General features: G+C 35.8%; 1 protein-coding gene across 1 annotated transcript; it reads right to left on the reverse strand.

Annotated features, from left to right (window-relative positions):
• Positions 1-4: 4 nt before the first annotated feature.
• On the reverse strand, positions 5-8,313 carry LOC138313945 (cubilin-like; the record flags this gene model as incomplete). Its single annotated transcript, XM_069254174.1, has 8 exons — positions 8,121-8,313; positions 7,281-7,418; positions 5,365-5,547; positions 3,775-3,879; positions 2,823-3,158; positions 2,174-2,461; positions 1,572-1,904; positions 5-243 (listed from the first exon to the last, which is right to left on the reverse strand). Coding segments are annotated over exons 2-8 (1,539 nt in total), but the record flags the coding sequence as incomplete, so codon positions are not given.
• Positions 8,314-19,162: the final 10,849 nt, after the last annotated feature.

Here is a 19,162-nt window from a genome sequence, read left to right on the forward strand (position 1 = left end):
ATGGTGATGAGGATAACGACGATGATTTTGGTGATGTTGAATCATCGCCATGATGTGTAGAAATGGTTGTTAATAGGTCAGTAATTTGAGTACTTTGTTCCCGTAGATTTAATGTAGATAAAGATTGATCCCAATGTGTCATTGTTCTTAAAGTGCTAGAGGGTACTGTATCTGTTGACGTCCTAAACTCCGTGGATTTTGTTGTTCTTTCTGTCATGTTGGGAGAAAGTAGCGATGATGTTTCTGAAAACATGGAAATGTATTTATCAGTTAATACATCTTGTCTCGGAAAATTTACACATCATTTTCAATGTACTTAAAATTGAAATACAGTTTGGAATAATTGTTTCAACGATTTATGATCTGTAAATGAATCATACTCATGTATCGTTATTATATGTTTAGTTTGAAGGATAATTTAAAGATGCTCCACCGCTGACAAATGGTATTTTTTCACTATCAAAAACAGGAACTGACGATTTAGTATTTTTCTTTAGTTACAAAAGTTACTTTACAAAAGTTACTTACTTTACACCATTACCACCATTGAAAAGTTTGAGCTTCTTATTTTACTTCAAGTTAACAATATGAAAAATAATTAATTGCATCCCGAAAAAATTCCGTGGCACTATAGCCTATATGGAATGAAGTAATGATTGCGCATGCACCAAAGGCGAACTAAATTATATCTTATGTCATTTTTTGTGCTAATTATGCATATATATATACACGGTTAAACGCCAATTATTGTTCAAATAATGAATATCATTTACGCTCTGTCGGCGGTGGGGCATCTTTAATATCAGTACCAGAGGACGTTTAGACAACAATACAACAATTTCCAAAGCAAATTATTATGTTACAGTGAAATAGCTGAGGGATTTTGCGACTCGCATTTTGTATTCAATATTTTCTCATTAAGCGTAATGAAAAGATGTTCAGCAAAATTTGCAGCAAGAATAGGGACTAAACTTCGGGTCGCAAATTAACTCGGCAGTTATAATTTACTTATACATGCACAACATAACGGATATTTTAATTTGTGTTAATAATATTATAACTGTTTGATCCATGTTCATAATCAATTGTTTCTATGGTTGTTTAAAGTCGTTTAGATTATAATACTCAATCTACATTTTTAATAGTTACTACAACACGAATATACCGCAGACTCCCACAACACGCACCACGTGCTTTCGGTCTTCTACAGTTACCGCCTTTAGATATGTTATCGGAACTTCATACCATTAGCAGTGTAAGACCACTGTTTTTCAAAAGAATCTTGAGTTTTATTGAATCTTGAAATTAAACAACTCTTTTCCTGCAACTGGTCGTAGCCGAAGTAAACTGGGAACTTATAAAAACTTTAAGAGTGATTTTGGCACTGAAGTTTATTTATCTTAAGTTATGTCTACAAAAGTACGTGGTGCCCTAGCCATATTCAAATGTAGAGTGGCTCCTATTCCAATAGAAACTCGTCCTCGTCGTTATGAAAACTTAGATTTAAATTCTAGAATTTAATTTAGAATATTATAACTGTCATGATCAAATAAAAACAAAATAAAACAAACCTGATTTGATTTCTATGATAAACCCAGTATTTTCTTTATGGTTATCGGTCAGAAACTTAACCACCAATTCTCCCGACACCATTGTAAATTCCTCCGGGCTTGAAACAGTACCGCACCGTCTAGTGTTTCCCCACAATGACACAGATAAATAATCACTGCTACATAAAAGACTTTCCTCAACATCCAGTGCTGCTATTCGAAAGTAAAATGGTTGACCGGAACCGGAAGTTATTCGCCAGTTGCATAAAACTTGAGGTAGATAATGTTGAGGGTATCCAGGAGATGTGATGTTGATGTCGTTTCCGGGAGCCAACACTATTTTTCTAGAGCAGGCTTAAAATAAACGAATGTAATTGTTACATATTTACATTTTAAAACGTAAATAAAAATACCATTACACAGGTTTGGTCATTCATGTTCGAATGCATAAAAATAATTCCACTGAAACAAACCAATAAGTTGTTTCTTAAACACTGTCTACGCAAAGCATGAGTCTCCCAGCAGGAATATACAATAGATAAAAGCGTTGTCGAAATTATGATAATTACTTTTTCTGTATGTCAATATACCATTGGGAGTTGGAATTTATTCTGAATACTCACAAGCTCTCACATACGCCGGAGAAGACGTCGGACCCTCCTGGAACCGGTGCATGGCACTGACCTTGACAACATACAGCTGACCTTCGTGGCCTCGCGTGCTAATTGGAAACCTTCGTGTCTTAGTGGACAGCGTGATCACAAATCTCTTTGTGAACGGAAGGACGGAGTATCTCACTCTATAGGCTGTTATATGATCGCCATTGTAATTAGTAGGGGGCGACCAGCTCACTGTTATAACGTTGTTCATGGCGATAACCTTGACATTAGCTGGTTGTTCCGGAAGAGGAACTACAAAAAGACAAAACAGTTTACTGGTTACGAACTTGTTGCTGATACTTGAGTTTGTCAGCTCCGTTTCAAAGCCTTTAAATAACGGGGTGAATTTAAGGATCTGCATTAATTGTTAAATTGATACAGGACACGTGGTAATCAAGGTACTATAAATGGTTTACGAATGAAAGGCATGGAATACAGATTTGTGAAGTAAGTGCAAATACTTTAAGACTATTTTGGTTAACTGTTTGGTGACGATGGTTTGGTTCAAATCACAATACGATTGTTTGTTTTAGTTTACTGGCCCATCCACAGTCAGGGTTATATAATGTATGTTATGTATGCGAAATAATCCACAGAATAAATCCCAACTAACCTTCCGATCGAACCGTGACGTTGAAACCTCGTCCCCATCCGTTAGTCCCCGTATGAAGTGACAGTTCAGTCTCGTTTCCTTGAGAAAGAAATGCACCGTCGGATATATTACACAGCTTTCCGCCATGGTTAACACTCCTGTCTCTGAGAGAGATGAAATCATTTATACAGCTGTCGGCACTGAAGTTAAAATCGTTTATTGTAACACTCAGCACGTAGGATGCATTGGTTGATAAAATCCAGGAGCATAGGGAGTTGTGTTCGAACCTTGTCGGGTAGAATGGTGAAATAACGTTAATAGATGTCTCAGGTTTTACGTATCTGTTACCACCACAACCTGAAAAGTACAACAGATGAATAATACATTAAATGATTGACGTTTGAAATTGCATTTGTTAGCGGTTGGTTGATAATGATCAACGTCCAATTATCGATAGTGAAAGTCGGTTGATACGGCTTAACATCTTAGGGACTCTTACGGTCGATCTTCCGTATATGACCCCGGACTGTTTAATGAACGTTAATTTACACAACCATCTAATTTATTTGTTCATTTGATTAAATTTACTTCCTATTAACAGCCAGCATTTTAGGACGGCCTTATGATCTGCAAAAAGGGCAGCAGGACCATTCTTACACCCTACCAGCAAGGCAGAATCTTTATGTTTATGGCCTCTCGTTCATAAGATCTTTTCTTTCGTGTGTGACAAGTACAGTAAACTTGCAGAGGAGATTTACAGAATTCAAACAGTATTGAAATCTTTGACAATATCTGACATAAGTTCTATTACTAATGCATTCCTTATTACTATCTGTAAGTGCTCAATAATTATTCAAGACGATATAGAATAATATGCGTTCCTTCCCATCACTGTTTATAAGGCTTAACTTTAATTAGAACACAGACCAATATTCATACTCCGTTTCAGATTTGAATATGCTAGTTGACATACCATTAGTTACCCGTACGTATCGAGGTCGTGATGGCCGACTCAGACCATCCGCATTTTCCGCGAAAACCATGATGCGATAAAGGCGACCTGGATGCTCGTCGACAGCTACAAAGATATGTCAGATATGCGTTAACGATCAAATTTTCAATAAACTTTATACAGAACTTGGATGGGAAACACTATCAGTAAGAAGACACAAACACAAACTAACAAAGATATACAAAACAATGCATGGCCTATCACCAAAATACTTACAAGATTTCCTAAATCCTTCCATTAACAATCAAAACAATAATGGCTATGCTCTCAGACAAACAAGAATATCTAAGCCACCAATACGCAGAACTCATAATTATTTTGATATTTTCATCCCACTAATGTGTCGCACTATTAACACTTCTGATAACAATCTGTTTAACTCTCCTTCTCTTTCAGCCTTTAAACATCAACTTAATAAAGATGTCCCAGTTGTAATTGAATCAACCCAAATTTTTAAACCAGAAGGTGATAGAAGAGCTACATTATTCTTTGTCAACCAAGAAATTTGTGTAGTAATCTTAATTCCCACCTATATATTGACCATTTATCTGACGATACATCTTGTGCTTGTTCTTTTGAAAATGAAACTATATCCCACTACTTTCTCGAATGCCCTTTATATGATCAACAGAGACTTTCCCTGATCACCTCCATTAGTAATTATGCAAATCATAACCATATTGATACCAATATTCTTCTTCAAGGCTGTCCTGACTGTGACGAATCTATAAACAGACAATTACTTCAGGATGTTCACCTATATTTTGGTAAATCAAGACGTTTTAATCTCTATATGATTTAAATTTGCCATGACAAGCTTTTGAAATAATATTTAGAATTTTCATTTTTAAATTTAGATTTTTTTTCTCAAAAATTATCCAATGTTCACTATATATCATTTGAATAATATTGTATATATTCTACTCTAATTATCCTCTGACAAAGATTTGGAGTATTTTGTTGAGCATGGTTGTTTTGGTACTGTTACTTTGTTTTGTTCTATATACAGCATATACATATTCTATTAAATGCGCCTCAAACCCCCCGTAGTGATATTCTATTAAAGTATATATACGTGGTCGTTTTCAATTATTTTCAAGAAAGTTTACAGTATTGAGAGCAATGACAAGTGTATATATATACACATGGACTGTTGGTCATTGTCTGTCAATATCTGAGTAACATGTGGTATAATATTACATGTTCTTGTAATAAAATAATAGTTGTATTAATATTATGTGTGATGTGTGAATGGAGTATGCAAAAGTTATCTCCCTTTAATTATTGTAAAATTTTCATTTCAAAACTGAAATATAATATCTATAATTGATGTCAGTTTAAACTTACTTTTGCCACCATTGGAGAGAATTTAGTTAGGCTTTGCCTGTTATTTAATCCATTTGACTTGAAAAGATCAATTTTAAAAAATATTTCGTGTTTAATCGTGTATATTTAAATATAACATAGTGATATAGTCAGGTTTTTGATAGAGATATAATACCATTTGGCAGCGTTGGAGAATACTTAAGTCTACCAGACCAGAACACTTACGAATAAGAACAAATGTTTGTCCATTTGTCGTCATGGTGACGCTATCTTCTTCCGGAAGTAGGTTATAAACAACCTGGTAGTGTAGAATAGGACCGTAGGACACAGTAGGAGGGCGCCACTGTACGAGGAAATTAGCACCAACAGACGTTACGCTGACCGACTCTGGCATTCTAGGGGGAGATCCTACACAATGGAAAGATCGATGTCAATACCATACAGTCGATTATTTTCACCTATCTGACTAAACTAAGTGATAACAAGGATCTGTATTTTAATCAGATTGGTACTTTAGGATTTTAAATTCATGCGATGTGTTTATATATGATTAAATCGTCTCTCAATATTTCGAAGATCAAGTTGTCGCGGTCATAGCTTTGTGTGTTTGTTTAATTAAATTAACGTCCTATTAACAGCCAGGGTCATGTAAGGACGGCTTCCCATGTATGCAGTGTGTAGCGTGTGTGAAGTGCGAGATGCGTGTTTTGGGAGACTGCGGTATGTTCATATTATGTCTTTTTGTATAGTTGAACTGTTGCCCTTTTTATAGAGCTATATCATTGAAGCATGCACAATAACCAACTCTACTGTATATGAAAAAGTATATTCATTACGCAGACTCTAATAATAATTTTTATGTAAATAAATAATGATTGAATATTTACAGCTTAAAGATCGCTTGAGTTCGTCATTATTATATTTGTATTTGCTGGTTTTTACGTTTGATCATGTTGTATCTCCAAACTGTGATTAACTATTTATTATTGTTGTTTATTGTTGATTTATTGTTTCAGAAGTCATTGTAGTCTTGCGCATTTCAGAACATGTAAATTTAGTTATATTATATATTAACTACAGGAAATGATTTATTCTGATGCAATTTGGAATAAATAAAATTAATCTCGCACAATAAAGACTAATTCCAACTCGTGTTAATTCAAAATGGATTTATCATATTTAAGATAGTTTGTCAACAATAATTGTCATTGCCTTTAATATTTTCTGAATAAGATGTGAATTCCAAAACACCGACGACCAGGAATGGTTCATCTGATTAAAACACATATCTTTACCACTACATTTGTTAAATGATATGACAATACACCATAAAGGGTCATATGTTGGTGACTTAAACAATTGGCCGATCAAATTGCTGATTGGAAGTACATGTAATTAGTATAAAGGTCACCTGCAGGTAGGGCGTTAGAATTGTACCTGCTGCCCCTATTGCATGATCGTAAAAGCGACTAAATTTAGGATACTATCTTTTCTCTTCTTCCTAACTGACTTTATTCTTCCTAATGCCTCACTTGGCACCGCCTCACTTTTGGCCTTGAGTTGAGCGTTCGCCCCCGTGAGGAAGGCTCTGGGTTCTGTCCCCTGGCCGAGACACACCAAAGTCTATAAAAGTGGTAGTTTCTGCTCCTGCTTAGCGCTCAGCATACAGGGAGTGGGACGACTGGTTCGCTCGTTGTCAGTATAATGTGACCGGGTGGGGTGTGTTGTTTGGTGTCTTCGGCGGCATGCTTCAGTGATATAGCACTATAAAAAGGGCAAAAGTTCCACTATACAAGAAGACACAACATGAATATACCGCAGTCTCCCAAAACACGCACTTCGCACAACATACACGCAACACACGCCCTACCTGCAGGGCCAGCCTTACCAACACCTGTCAATGCAGTGAAGAGGGTACCAGAACCCTGTGTTACTCCAGACATACGGACCAAATTAGACATGCTAGAGAAGAAATTATCAGACTTAGAAATGTCAAATAGGGCTCAATCTCAACCAAAACCTGATGTTCGTAATCACAGGCCTAGGTCAAACTAGATCACTTGTTTTATATGTCAAGGCGCATCTTGTACGGATATGAATGTTAATCAGATTGGGTTTACAGGTGAAAAACGAAAACTTACCTTTCACGGAATACAGTTGGAGGAAGACAAACAGATAAGTCAATCCATTTGACATGATTATTTCCGGATAACATAATCTTGCATTAAGAATTCTGTTAATGTGTACAGCAATTCAGTATTTCAATAAATATCAGGACTCTGAAATAACATATGGAAAATATTTACTTCATCATAATTTTGCAGTGTTTGTTTGTTTGATTTATTTACGTCCTATTAACAGCTATGGTCATGTAAGGACGGCCTCCCATGTATGCGGTGTGTTGAGTGTATGTTGTGCGCGGTGTGTTGAGTGTATGTTGTGCGAGGTGAGTGTACTGGGAGACTGCGGTATGTTCGTGTTGTATCTTCCTGTATAGTGGAACTGTTGCCCTTTTTATAGTGCTATATCACTGAAGCATGCCGCCGAAGACACCAAGCTGCAATGTTACAATACTGTAATATTGGTCTTATTGTCCTTTTTATAACGCTATAGTTTGGAATCTCTTCATTTTAACATTTTAAATACCTAAGCTTATTTAACCCATGTGACCTATAATGACGCATCATTTAAAATAAACTTCTATTTGACAAAAGCAGCAAAACAAAAATTATACTTTTTAATTTTGGTTTGTCATTGCAAATTATATATTTAATTATAATTGAATATTCTACATTGGACATACGTTAATGCCCTAACCAGAAGTTATTAAACGAACAGTCATTAGCAAAAATCAATCTTATACCATCATTATTTACTATTCATGGTTGGTTTCTCCTGCTATCAACTTTATTCCTATTGTGCAAAGCTATAATGCGGAATAAACATATTTGTTTCAAATGAAACAAAGGAATATTTCTTACCTGATGGTTATTTGGATGATGAATCATATCGTCTTTCCCGCCTATCAGGGGGTTTCAACGTACCTAGTTATGCTGTTACCTAGATCCCTCCTGCCGATCATGATATTACACCAATTCCCTTGACCATATTTTGACTAGTTCTTTGACAAGTAAGACAAATAGTGTACTAGTATATAGGTTGTTACAGTCGAACAGTTTGTTAAGTCCAAAATGACTAATGGTTGTTTAGTGACCAATTGAAGTTTTACTGTAAGTGAAAAGTCAATGTGCCAGGTGATACAGTGCGGAAACAAAGGTACTGGTACATCCTGCAGGTTTAATATTTATGATAAAACTTACTGATAATATCGATGTTATGAAAATAGAACAAAGTTCGATCTAATTATATATAATAAAAATGATATTGATATCCATTCTAAGAATCTTGATGGTACACTTCAGTTCATTTCTCTTGTAAAATATGTTTGCAACAGAAAATGTAAGTATCCTTTTAATGTTAAACTGACCATGCTCAGCATGATTATGTTGACTAGTGAGGACTCGTGAAGGGAGATAACCAATTGGAAGACAATGTGTGATAGGCTCTGTTATTATCAATTGAAGGGCTATACTTGACCCCGACACATCTTACACTGACCCATCCTTTGTTGTTCGCCCATTATCTTCCACCCACACCTGTCATCGTGACGGTGGATGTAGATAAGGTATCTCTATTTTCGGTACCAATGTAATCTATCTTCATTATAATGTCAAGATTATAAAAAAGAATAAAATAATATCCTTATTAAGTTATCATTTCGTTTCTTAAAATTATCTCACAACATATCATTACGAATAACCTTCTAATGACGTACATACTGCTCAAATGTAACGGAGTTTTTTTTCAAGTTTTATTATAACCAAATGCGATACAGCATATAGGCAGCGAAAATAAGGATGGCATGAGTGGCATATTTTATATCCTGTTGCCTTAGATACAAGTCAAGTCTTAGTTAGAATATCAGATACATATTAAAGCGAATAGTCGGGCAAACAAAGGCTAAAATCGGTAAAAATGGTGTAAATATATCCAGTATAATTTCTTATGAAATAGAAAAAATATAATCTCCCATCAAAATCGCTCTGTATGCGAAGAAATTAATATATATTTAAGGAATCCTAATGTGTCCTCCTGACCGGCTATCAGTGCAGTTCAATCTTAACGCATGGGAAACATCCACCAGCTCTCCGTAGTAAACAAAACATTGCTACCGTAGTTTTGAACCAAAAGGTTTCCGCCAAAACAACCAACTGACTCTCCTAAAATGCGAAAGGAAAGGCAATGGAGCAGTGACAATCCTAACATATGACTCGGTAAACATTACGACGCATGGAGAGTGTTAATACAATTTTTTATAGTGGAGAGAACAGTTCAAACGAGCACGCAGCTCTGGATCGCTACTGCACGTACCTAACTTAGGCCTACTACCCGGTACTACCTGCTCAGCTGATAGTGAGTGAGTCTTTGTATTTTGATCATTATGTAATTAGTCCCTAGCATTATTTTTTTCATGAATGAGTGGTCACATATGGTCACATGTTTCATACCTGTTCCCCAATCGCGTAAAACGTAACCCTTGGGTAAATAGCGGTTTTTCGTGGGGCCTCTTTAGGGGTAATGCCCTGTATATTTATAAAATGTACCGATGTAATGCATGTATAGTTAGAATGTAACCGCTAGTGCATTATCAAGCTAAGATTTGTTTCAATTAATCTATAATATTATGCTACCGGTCAATTTATACAGTTCTGATGTGTATATTTATAGATTTTTAATTTGTATAATTATTGTTCTGTATATGTTCTGGTATACACATACACTGTACAATGTATGTGTACATGTATGTAGGATTTGGGTTAACTGGTAAAATGATATTGTATATGTTCTGGTATACACATGCAGTACATTATTGTGTGTAGGATATAGGTTAATTGGTAAAATGATATTGTATATGCTCTGGTATACACATACATGTATGTAGGTTTTAGCTTGTTCTTTAGATATATTTTGGAGGACACATACAGTATTATTTCTCGTCATAATTAATAAAAAGTGTTTGTATATCTATTACAACTGTACCTAGTTCATGTGTATATGACAAACTTTACATAGTTGAAATGTACTGCAGCCATGTATCATTTATTTTTGTTGGAACTAAATAATTAATTTTGTATCTTTTTTTTAAACAATATTTGATTCTATTAAATGCATTGACACATTCACAACTTATAAAATATTTTCTCTAAAATAAAAAAACCTGTAGAATGAACCTTCATTTATTATTCATTTATACATATTTGAAATTGATCATTTCAATTTTTGTTATATTCAACAGATATAAAAAATTGTCGGTTCTTTTTTTCAGGCACCATGCATGCATAGTGACATGAATACAGAAAGTTCATCCCTTGGACCTGTATACAAGTGTATGTATACGTATACATATAATTAGCATCAATGAAGACTGAAGAATGTTGGGTTGAGTGCTCCTGAAAGTAAACTTTACCAATATGGACATAGAAGATCATGAACAGAACATTTAAACAGTATTAATTAAATCAAGTGTTCCTTTCAACTGTAATCATTAAATAAAACCATGATGCAGAAATTGTTTAACTTTGTATAAATATTTGTTTATATTTAGTCCTCTAGATCCAGTGATTATAATTCTTGCATCCACATGTCTGCATGTCTGTCCATTTCTTTGTCAGGGCTTGTGAGATAGCTTTTCAATTACTTTTAGATATAAGGATTTTTTTTTACATATAGCAATATAGATACCCTGGTTTTAGGATTTCTAAATTCTACTTTACAAGAGAGTAGACTCAACATATTCAATACAAAGAGGCCAATGGGCCTTTAACCTGACTCATTGCACAAAACAACAAAGTCACAGTATAAAGTATTGGTTAACGATTAATATAAACAATAACAAGGAACTCCTTAGTTGAATATGTAAGTTTCTGGAAAATGGTAAATGTCATTTTGTTTTGAACAAATTTGGTAGACTTTCATCCAAATATGGTCGAAACCCCTTCAGGATTAATATAAGGAGGAGTAAGATTTTAAAGCCAAATTTCAGCACAAAGCTCCTATTTTGGACCTCAGTCATACTATCCCCATGGGTCTTACCTCGGTCCACTTATAAAATATGATTGTCCTTACCTAAAGTTCCCCCTTCTGAATCAATTAAAAAACCAACTATAGACCAATTTTCATTGAGATCGGAGGGACTGAAAACTTAAAACAGGAAGTGGGCCAGTGGCCATCTTGGAATACCAAAATCTTTACAAAAATGTTTGCATGTTGTTTGGCATCAATTAAAACCCCTAAAGACCAATTTTCATTGAGATCGGAGACTGAAACCTTAAAACAGGAAGTGGGCTAACGGCCATCTTGGAATACCAAATTTTTTACGAAAATGTTTGCATGGTGTTAGGCATCAATTAAAACCCCTATAGACCAATATTCATTGAGATCGGAGACTGAAACCTTTAAACAGGAAGTGGGCCAGCGGCCATCTTGGAATACCAAAATCTTTACGAAAATGTTTGCATGTTGTTCGGCATCAATTAAAACCCCTATAGACCGATTTTCATTGAGATCGGAGACTGAAACCTTAAAACAGGAAGTGGGCCAGCTAAAATTAAGAAAATTTGCCCTATTGGGGCCCCACCCCCTCAGTTCCTAGGGTTCAGACCAGACTCATTTATATAAAATATAATTGTGTTTCCCCAATGATGTTTTCACACCAATATGGAAAAAATTCATCCAAGGATGGAGGAGGAGTAGGATTTTAAAGCTAAAATTAAGAAAATTTCCCCATTTGGGGCCCCACCCCTCAGCCCCTAGGGGTCGGACCAGGCTCATTTATATCAAATATGATTGTCCGTCCCTAATGATGTTTCACATCAAATATGGATGAAATCCATCCAAGGATGAAGGAGGAGTAGGATTTTTAAAGCTAATATTAAGAAAATTTGCCCATTTGGGGCCCACCCCTCAGCCCCTAGGGGTTGGACCACGCTCATTTACATCAAATATGATTATCCTTCCCAAATAATGTTTTACACTAAATATAGATGAAATCCATCCAAGGATGAAGGAGGAGTAGGATTTTAAAGCTAAAATTAAGAAAAATTTGCCCTTTGGGGGCCCCACCCCTCAGCCCCTAGGGGTTGGACCACGCTCATTTATATAAAATATGATTGTCCGTCCCTAATGATGTTTCACACCAAAAATGGATGAAATCCATCCAAGGATGAAGGAGTAGTAGGTTTTTAAAGCTAAAATTAAGAAAATTTGCCCTTTTGGGGCCCCACCCCTCAGCCCCTACGGGTCGGACCAAGCACATTTATATAAGATATGATTGTCCTTCCCCAATAATGTTTCACACCAAATAAGTCATCTGAAATGTTTACAAATCTTATTGTCTGAACCAAATTTCACATTTATTGTCTATGTGTAACTTGTACATAGAACATACATGTATTAATACTAACAGTGACTACAAACACATACACTAAAATGTAGTATGTAGTACTATATACATTTGTTTTGATTTGAGTTCTAAAGAAAACAAGAGCAGTTGGAGAACAGCAAAGCTCGCCTATTCAGACTCAAAACCCCCTAAAGGGCCCCAAATTGGTTGTATTATCACGTTCAGCATCCATACACATGAAGAAAATAAAATCATAAACATTTATGATGACTTATGCTTAAACAATAGACAAAATAGAAAACTTGATCAAAAACTTTAACATGGAAATATGACAAATTAAACAGACTCAAAAAACCCCTAAAGGCCTCCAAATTTGTTGTATTATCACGTTCAGCATCCATACACATTAGGAAAATAAAATCATAAACATTTATGATGACTTCAGCTTAAACAATTGACGAAACAGAAACTTGCTCAAAAAATTTAACGTGAAGTGGGACGCCAACGCTGACGCCGGGGTGACAACAAATCATCCAGACAAAATAACCAAAAAAACAAAGAGGCCCATGGGCCTTAACGGTCACCTGAATTTCAGATACAGAATGAAACAAAGATCATGCATATAAACACTATATATTTGCCCATCAGGCCCTTGAAGGTCAGTCAGTGATTTTATAAATTTGACTTTTTAATCTATGAAGATTATGTGAATTCAGAAGGGGAAAGATTTTTGAAATGTTTATCCATTTTGACCCCTTTTGGCCCCGCCCCTCTGGTCCCTGGGGGGTCGGCCAAGACCAATATGGATATGATGTTAAAATGCTAATATCTCAGGCTAATAAATCTAACCCAGATTGACTAATTTCCTATGAAAAAATAGGCAAAATAATGTTCATAAATGTGTTTTTTCATTTTATTAAACTATAGTAAATATGGACCCCCTCCCCAGGGCGGTATAATCTGAGAACACCAGGGTCATATAATTTCACAAATTTTGTAAAGGACTTTAAGACCTTATCCATCTATTGTTAAAGAGGAATTTGATTCAACCAGTTCCAGGTAATTTCCAGAAGAAGATTTTTTAAAGTTTTAGCCTATTATGACCCGTTTTGGCCCCCCATACCCTAAGGCCCCTGGGGATCAGTCATGGAAAATTTGTTGATAAGATTCAATGGCCATCACATAGGGATAATTCTGACAACAATTGACTAATTTCCTATTACAAATGATCAAATAATTATCTCAAAAATGGGTTTTCCCTATATAAACTATAGTAAACTTAACCCCCTCTCCCCAGTGGGAAACCTGAGACCCCGAGGGTCATATAATTCACAATTTTTGTAAAGGACCTTAGGACCTTTCTATCTATGAAGAGTATTTAATTCCATCACATCTGTGAGTGGAGAAGAAGATTTTTGAAATTTTAGTCAATTTTACCCCTTTTGGCCCCTCCCATAGCTCCCTGGGGGGTGAGGATCATATAATTCACAATTTTGATTGGCCTTATGCCTTAGAAGGTTTGTGCAAAATTTCATTGAAATTGCTTCAGCAGTTTTGGAGAAGAAGTTGAAAATGTAAATTGTTTACGGACATACGACGGACGACGGACGACGACGGACAAAAGGCGATTAGAATAGGTCACTTGAGACTTCGTCTCAGGTGACCTAAAAAAGCCATGTAAACCCCAAATATGCAATGACCAGATCACATGATTTCTTCAGTCTTTCATTTTCAAATATATATAAATGAATAAATATATGTAGGTTCATTCTACAGGTTTTTTTTTATTTTGGAGAAAATATTGTTATAAGTTGTGAATGTGTCACTGAGTTGCATTTAATAGAATCAAATATTGTATTAAAAAAAAATACAAAATTAATTACTTTATTATTGTCATCAACAGATAAGAATGTGTAAATTGTGTGTCCAGTTCGGAGCCGAGAGAAAAACAAACTTCCTCTGCGATCTCTCCGACTGGACAGTTTAGGATTTAAGCGTAGGTTGTATTTTAAATAGTTTATTGTTTTGTTTGTTTCGGTAGACCACTTTGTTGCCAATAGTGTTTTATGGCTGACTGAATGTAAGGTTTGATGTCGGTGTAAGGTAGTTTCAAATTTGTTTATGCTAGGCGAAGAACATTCTTAGCTGCTTTATCGGCCTTTTCATTCCCCTTTATAACCACATGGCTGGGAATCTAGAGAGAAGTAATTTGATTTGAAATATTCGGATCAAAAGATTTTGGATTAATGTCAAAGCCTGAAGAACCGAAAGAGTCGGAACAGATGATTTTTTTTTCAATGAGGTGTTCTTCGATATGGTCAAGAGCCAGACCGATAGCACATGCTTCCGCAGAGAAAATGGAGGCAACATCCGGGAGTCGGATAGAGGAGCAGTGATTAGATGTACAGCATGCTGCCGCAACATTATCACCATCTTTTGATCCGTAGTGTAGATCTGAACATGGTCAGGGAAAGCCCTAATGCACTCCCGAAAGGAGGATTTGTGTTCTTCGGGTAATGCACTGGATATTGCCCTCTCATGTCGAGATAAATTGATATCAGGTGTTTGAATGGAGCCATGGTGGTACATCCGTTACGTTGTACTCGTCCCAATGAGTGTCGAAATTTATATTTAGTTCCAGCAAAAATTGTAATTCTGATGGCAAATGTTGGTATGAGCTTTTGATTTTGGGTAAATATTTCTTGATGTTTGTGGATTGGAATAACAAGGTTAAATGCGGGATTTTTAGGGGTTGAATTTCAGTTGAGCAGCTTACTGTAAGGTATAAATTCCTTTCGCCGATCGTCTAGAGATGGCTCATTAGCTTCCACATGGAGGAATCTTCACAGGTGTTGTTCGAAAAGCTCCAAGTGCGAGACGCAGTCCCTGATTTCTGTATAGGGTCAAGCATCTGTAGATAGGAGCTGCGAGGCCGATCCATAGACAATAGAAGTTGCCCGATAGATACGTAGAAAGCATTTCACGGTCTGCACCCCATTCCGAATGGGAAAGAACTCGTAGAATGTTCAGCGCCTTCGAGCACTTTTCCTTCAGATGTTTGATATGTGGAACAAAGGACAGTTTCGAATCAAATATTAGTCCAAGAAATTTAGTTTGTTCAACTACTGGAATTTTAATTCCATGGAGTGTGAGGCCAGGATCATTGTGTGGTTTTCGTTTTTGACATAAGTCCATACAGAAAGTTTTTGATCTTGAAAATCTAAAGCCGTCAGCCCAATTTTGTAATTTGCCTAAACATTGTTTTAGTTGTCGTTCTATAGTGTGCATGTTTTTTTATCTGTAACAGATCAAAAAATCATCCACAAATAGAGACCCTTCCGTAGATTGGCCAAGACATTTAGTTATGCTGTTAATTGTTAATCCAAAAAGTGTGACGGATAGGATACCACCCTGAGGGACGCCCATCTCCTGTGTTTCTGTTTCTGAATAAGTTGAACTCGTTTGAACTTTGAAATGCCTGTCAGATATAAAATTTGAAATAAACTTAGGCAAATCACCACGTATACCGATATCATGGAGATCGTTCATGATTCCATATTGCCAAGTTGTGTCGTATGCCTTTTCAAGGTCAAAGAATACGGCCACAAGATGTTCTTTCTTGGCAAATGCTTCTCGTATAAATGTTTCTAGTCTAAATAAGTGGTCTATCGTTCCCCTGCAATTTCTAAAGCCGCTTTGCAAAGGACTTAAAATATTGTTTGATTTCAGGAACCAAACTAATCTAGTATTTATCATACGTTTCAGAGTTTTACAAATACAACTCGTCAATGAATGAATGGTCCTGTTTTCTGAGATGATTGTTATTTCAAGAGAAGAGCTCTTTCTAATTTTGTCGAAAGAAGAATTTTGGCATAAAAATTGTGTTTAGAAACTGTTAAAGAAATATAAGATGTGATTCAAAGTCCAGTTAATTTCACAACACAGATGATCATAGTTTAAAGATATTCAGAGCTGAGTTACATGTATTTAGGATAAAAAAGCAAAGCACTAAAGGCAAAGGTAAAGGGAGGACATCAGTTTGAAAAATTATAAAATGACCTCAAACTTTCTAAATATGCTTGGCATGTGCGCATTGATCAAGAAATGACACAGCAAAACGTTGAAGCAGAGAAAAACAAATATGAAAATTTGTTGGCACAAAATGAAAAAGATGAATTATTGAAAGAAAAGGAGATGGAAAAAAAGAAATCAGAGGGTCCTGCAAATAAAGACAACAGTCATAAAAGAAAGCCATTTGAGGATCTCACACCTGCAGGTAAAACGAAACGCCGTAAATAAGAAACTGGATTATGTCTGAAATCTCTCAGCTTCTTAGAAGAAAATAATATAAAACTAGTGTCTGTAACGATCTTACGAAATGTTTGATACTGCTGATACTGATGGTAACAAGGAAAATATTGAATATGAAAAAACTATTGAATATTTGAATTCAGTGGAACTCCCCTAAACCGGTCGTGGTCGTTGCATATAATTTCGGCCGGTTTACAGAGGGTTCGGTTTGGAGAAGTGAACCGAATTATCGATCATTACGATCCGGATTTTAAACGATTGGAAGTCGTTTTTTACATTATAGTGTACTGCATGCATGTATGCCTTGTGTTCGTTAAAACCGACCGATATTGATTGTTAATGTGAATGTTATCACAAAATAGAGAATCATACGTTTAAAAGGAATGGATTACAACAGTCTTGACTTTGTTACCGCTTATAAACATATTTTAGTTTGTTAGTTGCGTGAATGTTCTTGGGGATGTTCTCGTCTGCACTAACCTACATACGACCGATCGCTTCCGGTTACATCAAGAATCAAATTAAAAATGGTCTAATTACATACACGATGATCAGTCGATGCCGGTCATTATATGACATAGACATTTTCTAAAACAAGACATGGCTTCGGCTTCTTCATACAGATAATTTGCATTTTCCAACTACATTTGTAAAAAGATAACCCATGTGAGACTGTCAAAATTGAATGTTTGTTTGTTTGTTTGTTTGTTTGAGTTTTACGGCCCATCGACAACTAAGGTCATTTAGGGCCAAAATTGAATACGAAACTTTCTCTTTATTACTAGCTCTGCTTGTTTTCCTACACTAAACAAACCGCGTGTACGTGGTAGACCTTCGTTAAATATCTAAACAATATATGATTAAATAATTACACCACCATCTCAGGCATAATTTCCGTGTACCTACAGCTTTCATATATGTATACATGCCCCAGGATATGGCTTGCGACAACTTTGGATACAGGTACGTGTGTATTTCACGGTCGGTTGATCAAATCTCAATGCAATCTATCGGTGTCGCTCAGGTAAGGCCGGTTTTCAGAAATGTATTTTAGTTACATTTGACTATTCCGATATCAAAATCGGTCCGGTATTTAGAATAGGGAGGGATCGGTTTTGGAAAGTTTTATTCACTATTAATAAAGAGGAATTCATTCCGTACATGACATCCATGTTCGGTTTCTAGAGGTGATCGGTTTTGAGAAGGTTCGGTTTCGGGAAGTTACACTGTACATTGATTTACATAATGGATTCATTTAATATTTCAAAAGAATCTTATCATGAACTAAGTATGGTTTTTTGAACGCTCCCAATAAAATACTGAAAGAATAGAACAGCAAGTATGATATACAAATTACCCCAGATGGTCTTGGAGTGCAACAATCCCTGTCAAAACACCTGAAGTATGTACTTTCTCATAAACTAAAAGCAGAGGAAAACTTTGCAAAAGACGGACATATTCAGGTAAAAATATCAGGTGATGGAACCAATCTGATTAAAATACAGATCCTTATTATCACTACGTTTGATAAGAGGATCTGATAAAATCCCATTAGGGGTCATGTCCAGGTGACCTTTGGAAATGGCCAATCAAATTGCAAAATTTTGACAGTGAATTTCAGGGACGAAATAGTTTGAAAAAACTGTCAGAATTATTTTTTTCGTTTTCGTAGTCATATAGCCCAAAGAGCACAATAAAGCTAATTGTATATGTATACGGGGACGAAATATCGTTTACAATGGATGTGACAAGGTGTAGAAAATGTATCTGATATGAAGACCACATGGTATAAAGGTCATCTGGACGTGACCCCTATTGGATATTGTCAGATCCTTTATATAACAGAATGGTTGCAAGGATCTGTATTTTAATCAGATGGAACCAATGTTGGAAGGAGAACCATGTTGTCAATATAACATTCACCATTTTAGTGAAAATTGTAGTGGCTCTGTTAATGGAAATTATCCACTCTTGATTACACGTACCAAGGAAAAGTATAGTGACCTTAACATAGCTCTGTCTGACCTTTGCCATGAAGTAAATCAGTTGCAGAGTACAGAAATAGCAGTGGAAGGGCGCAAACTCAAGATAGAGATTTTGTTGGGTGGGGGTACAAATTTCTCCTCCTGGTCTGTGGTATACCATCAATAGCATGCCAATGTGATAAGATTGCAAAGCAGAATCTTGGTCATACTTTGTCTATGACTGACCCTTTGAAGGGTGCTAGACTAGCTTATACATTTCATGAAT

This window comes from Argopecten irradians, unplaced genomic scaffold, assembly GCF_041381155.1.
Source record: "Argopecten irradians isolate NY unplaced genomic scaffold, Ai_NY scaffold_1095, whole genome shotgun sequence".
NCBI classification, from domain to species: Eukaryota; Metazoa; Mollusca; class Bivalvia; order Pectinida; family Pectinidae; genus Argopecten; species Argopecten irradians.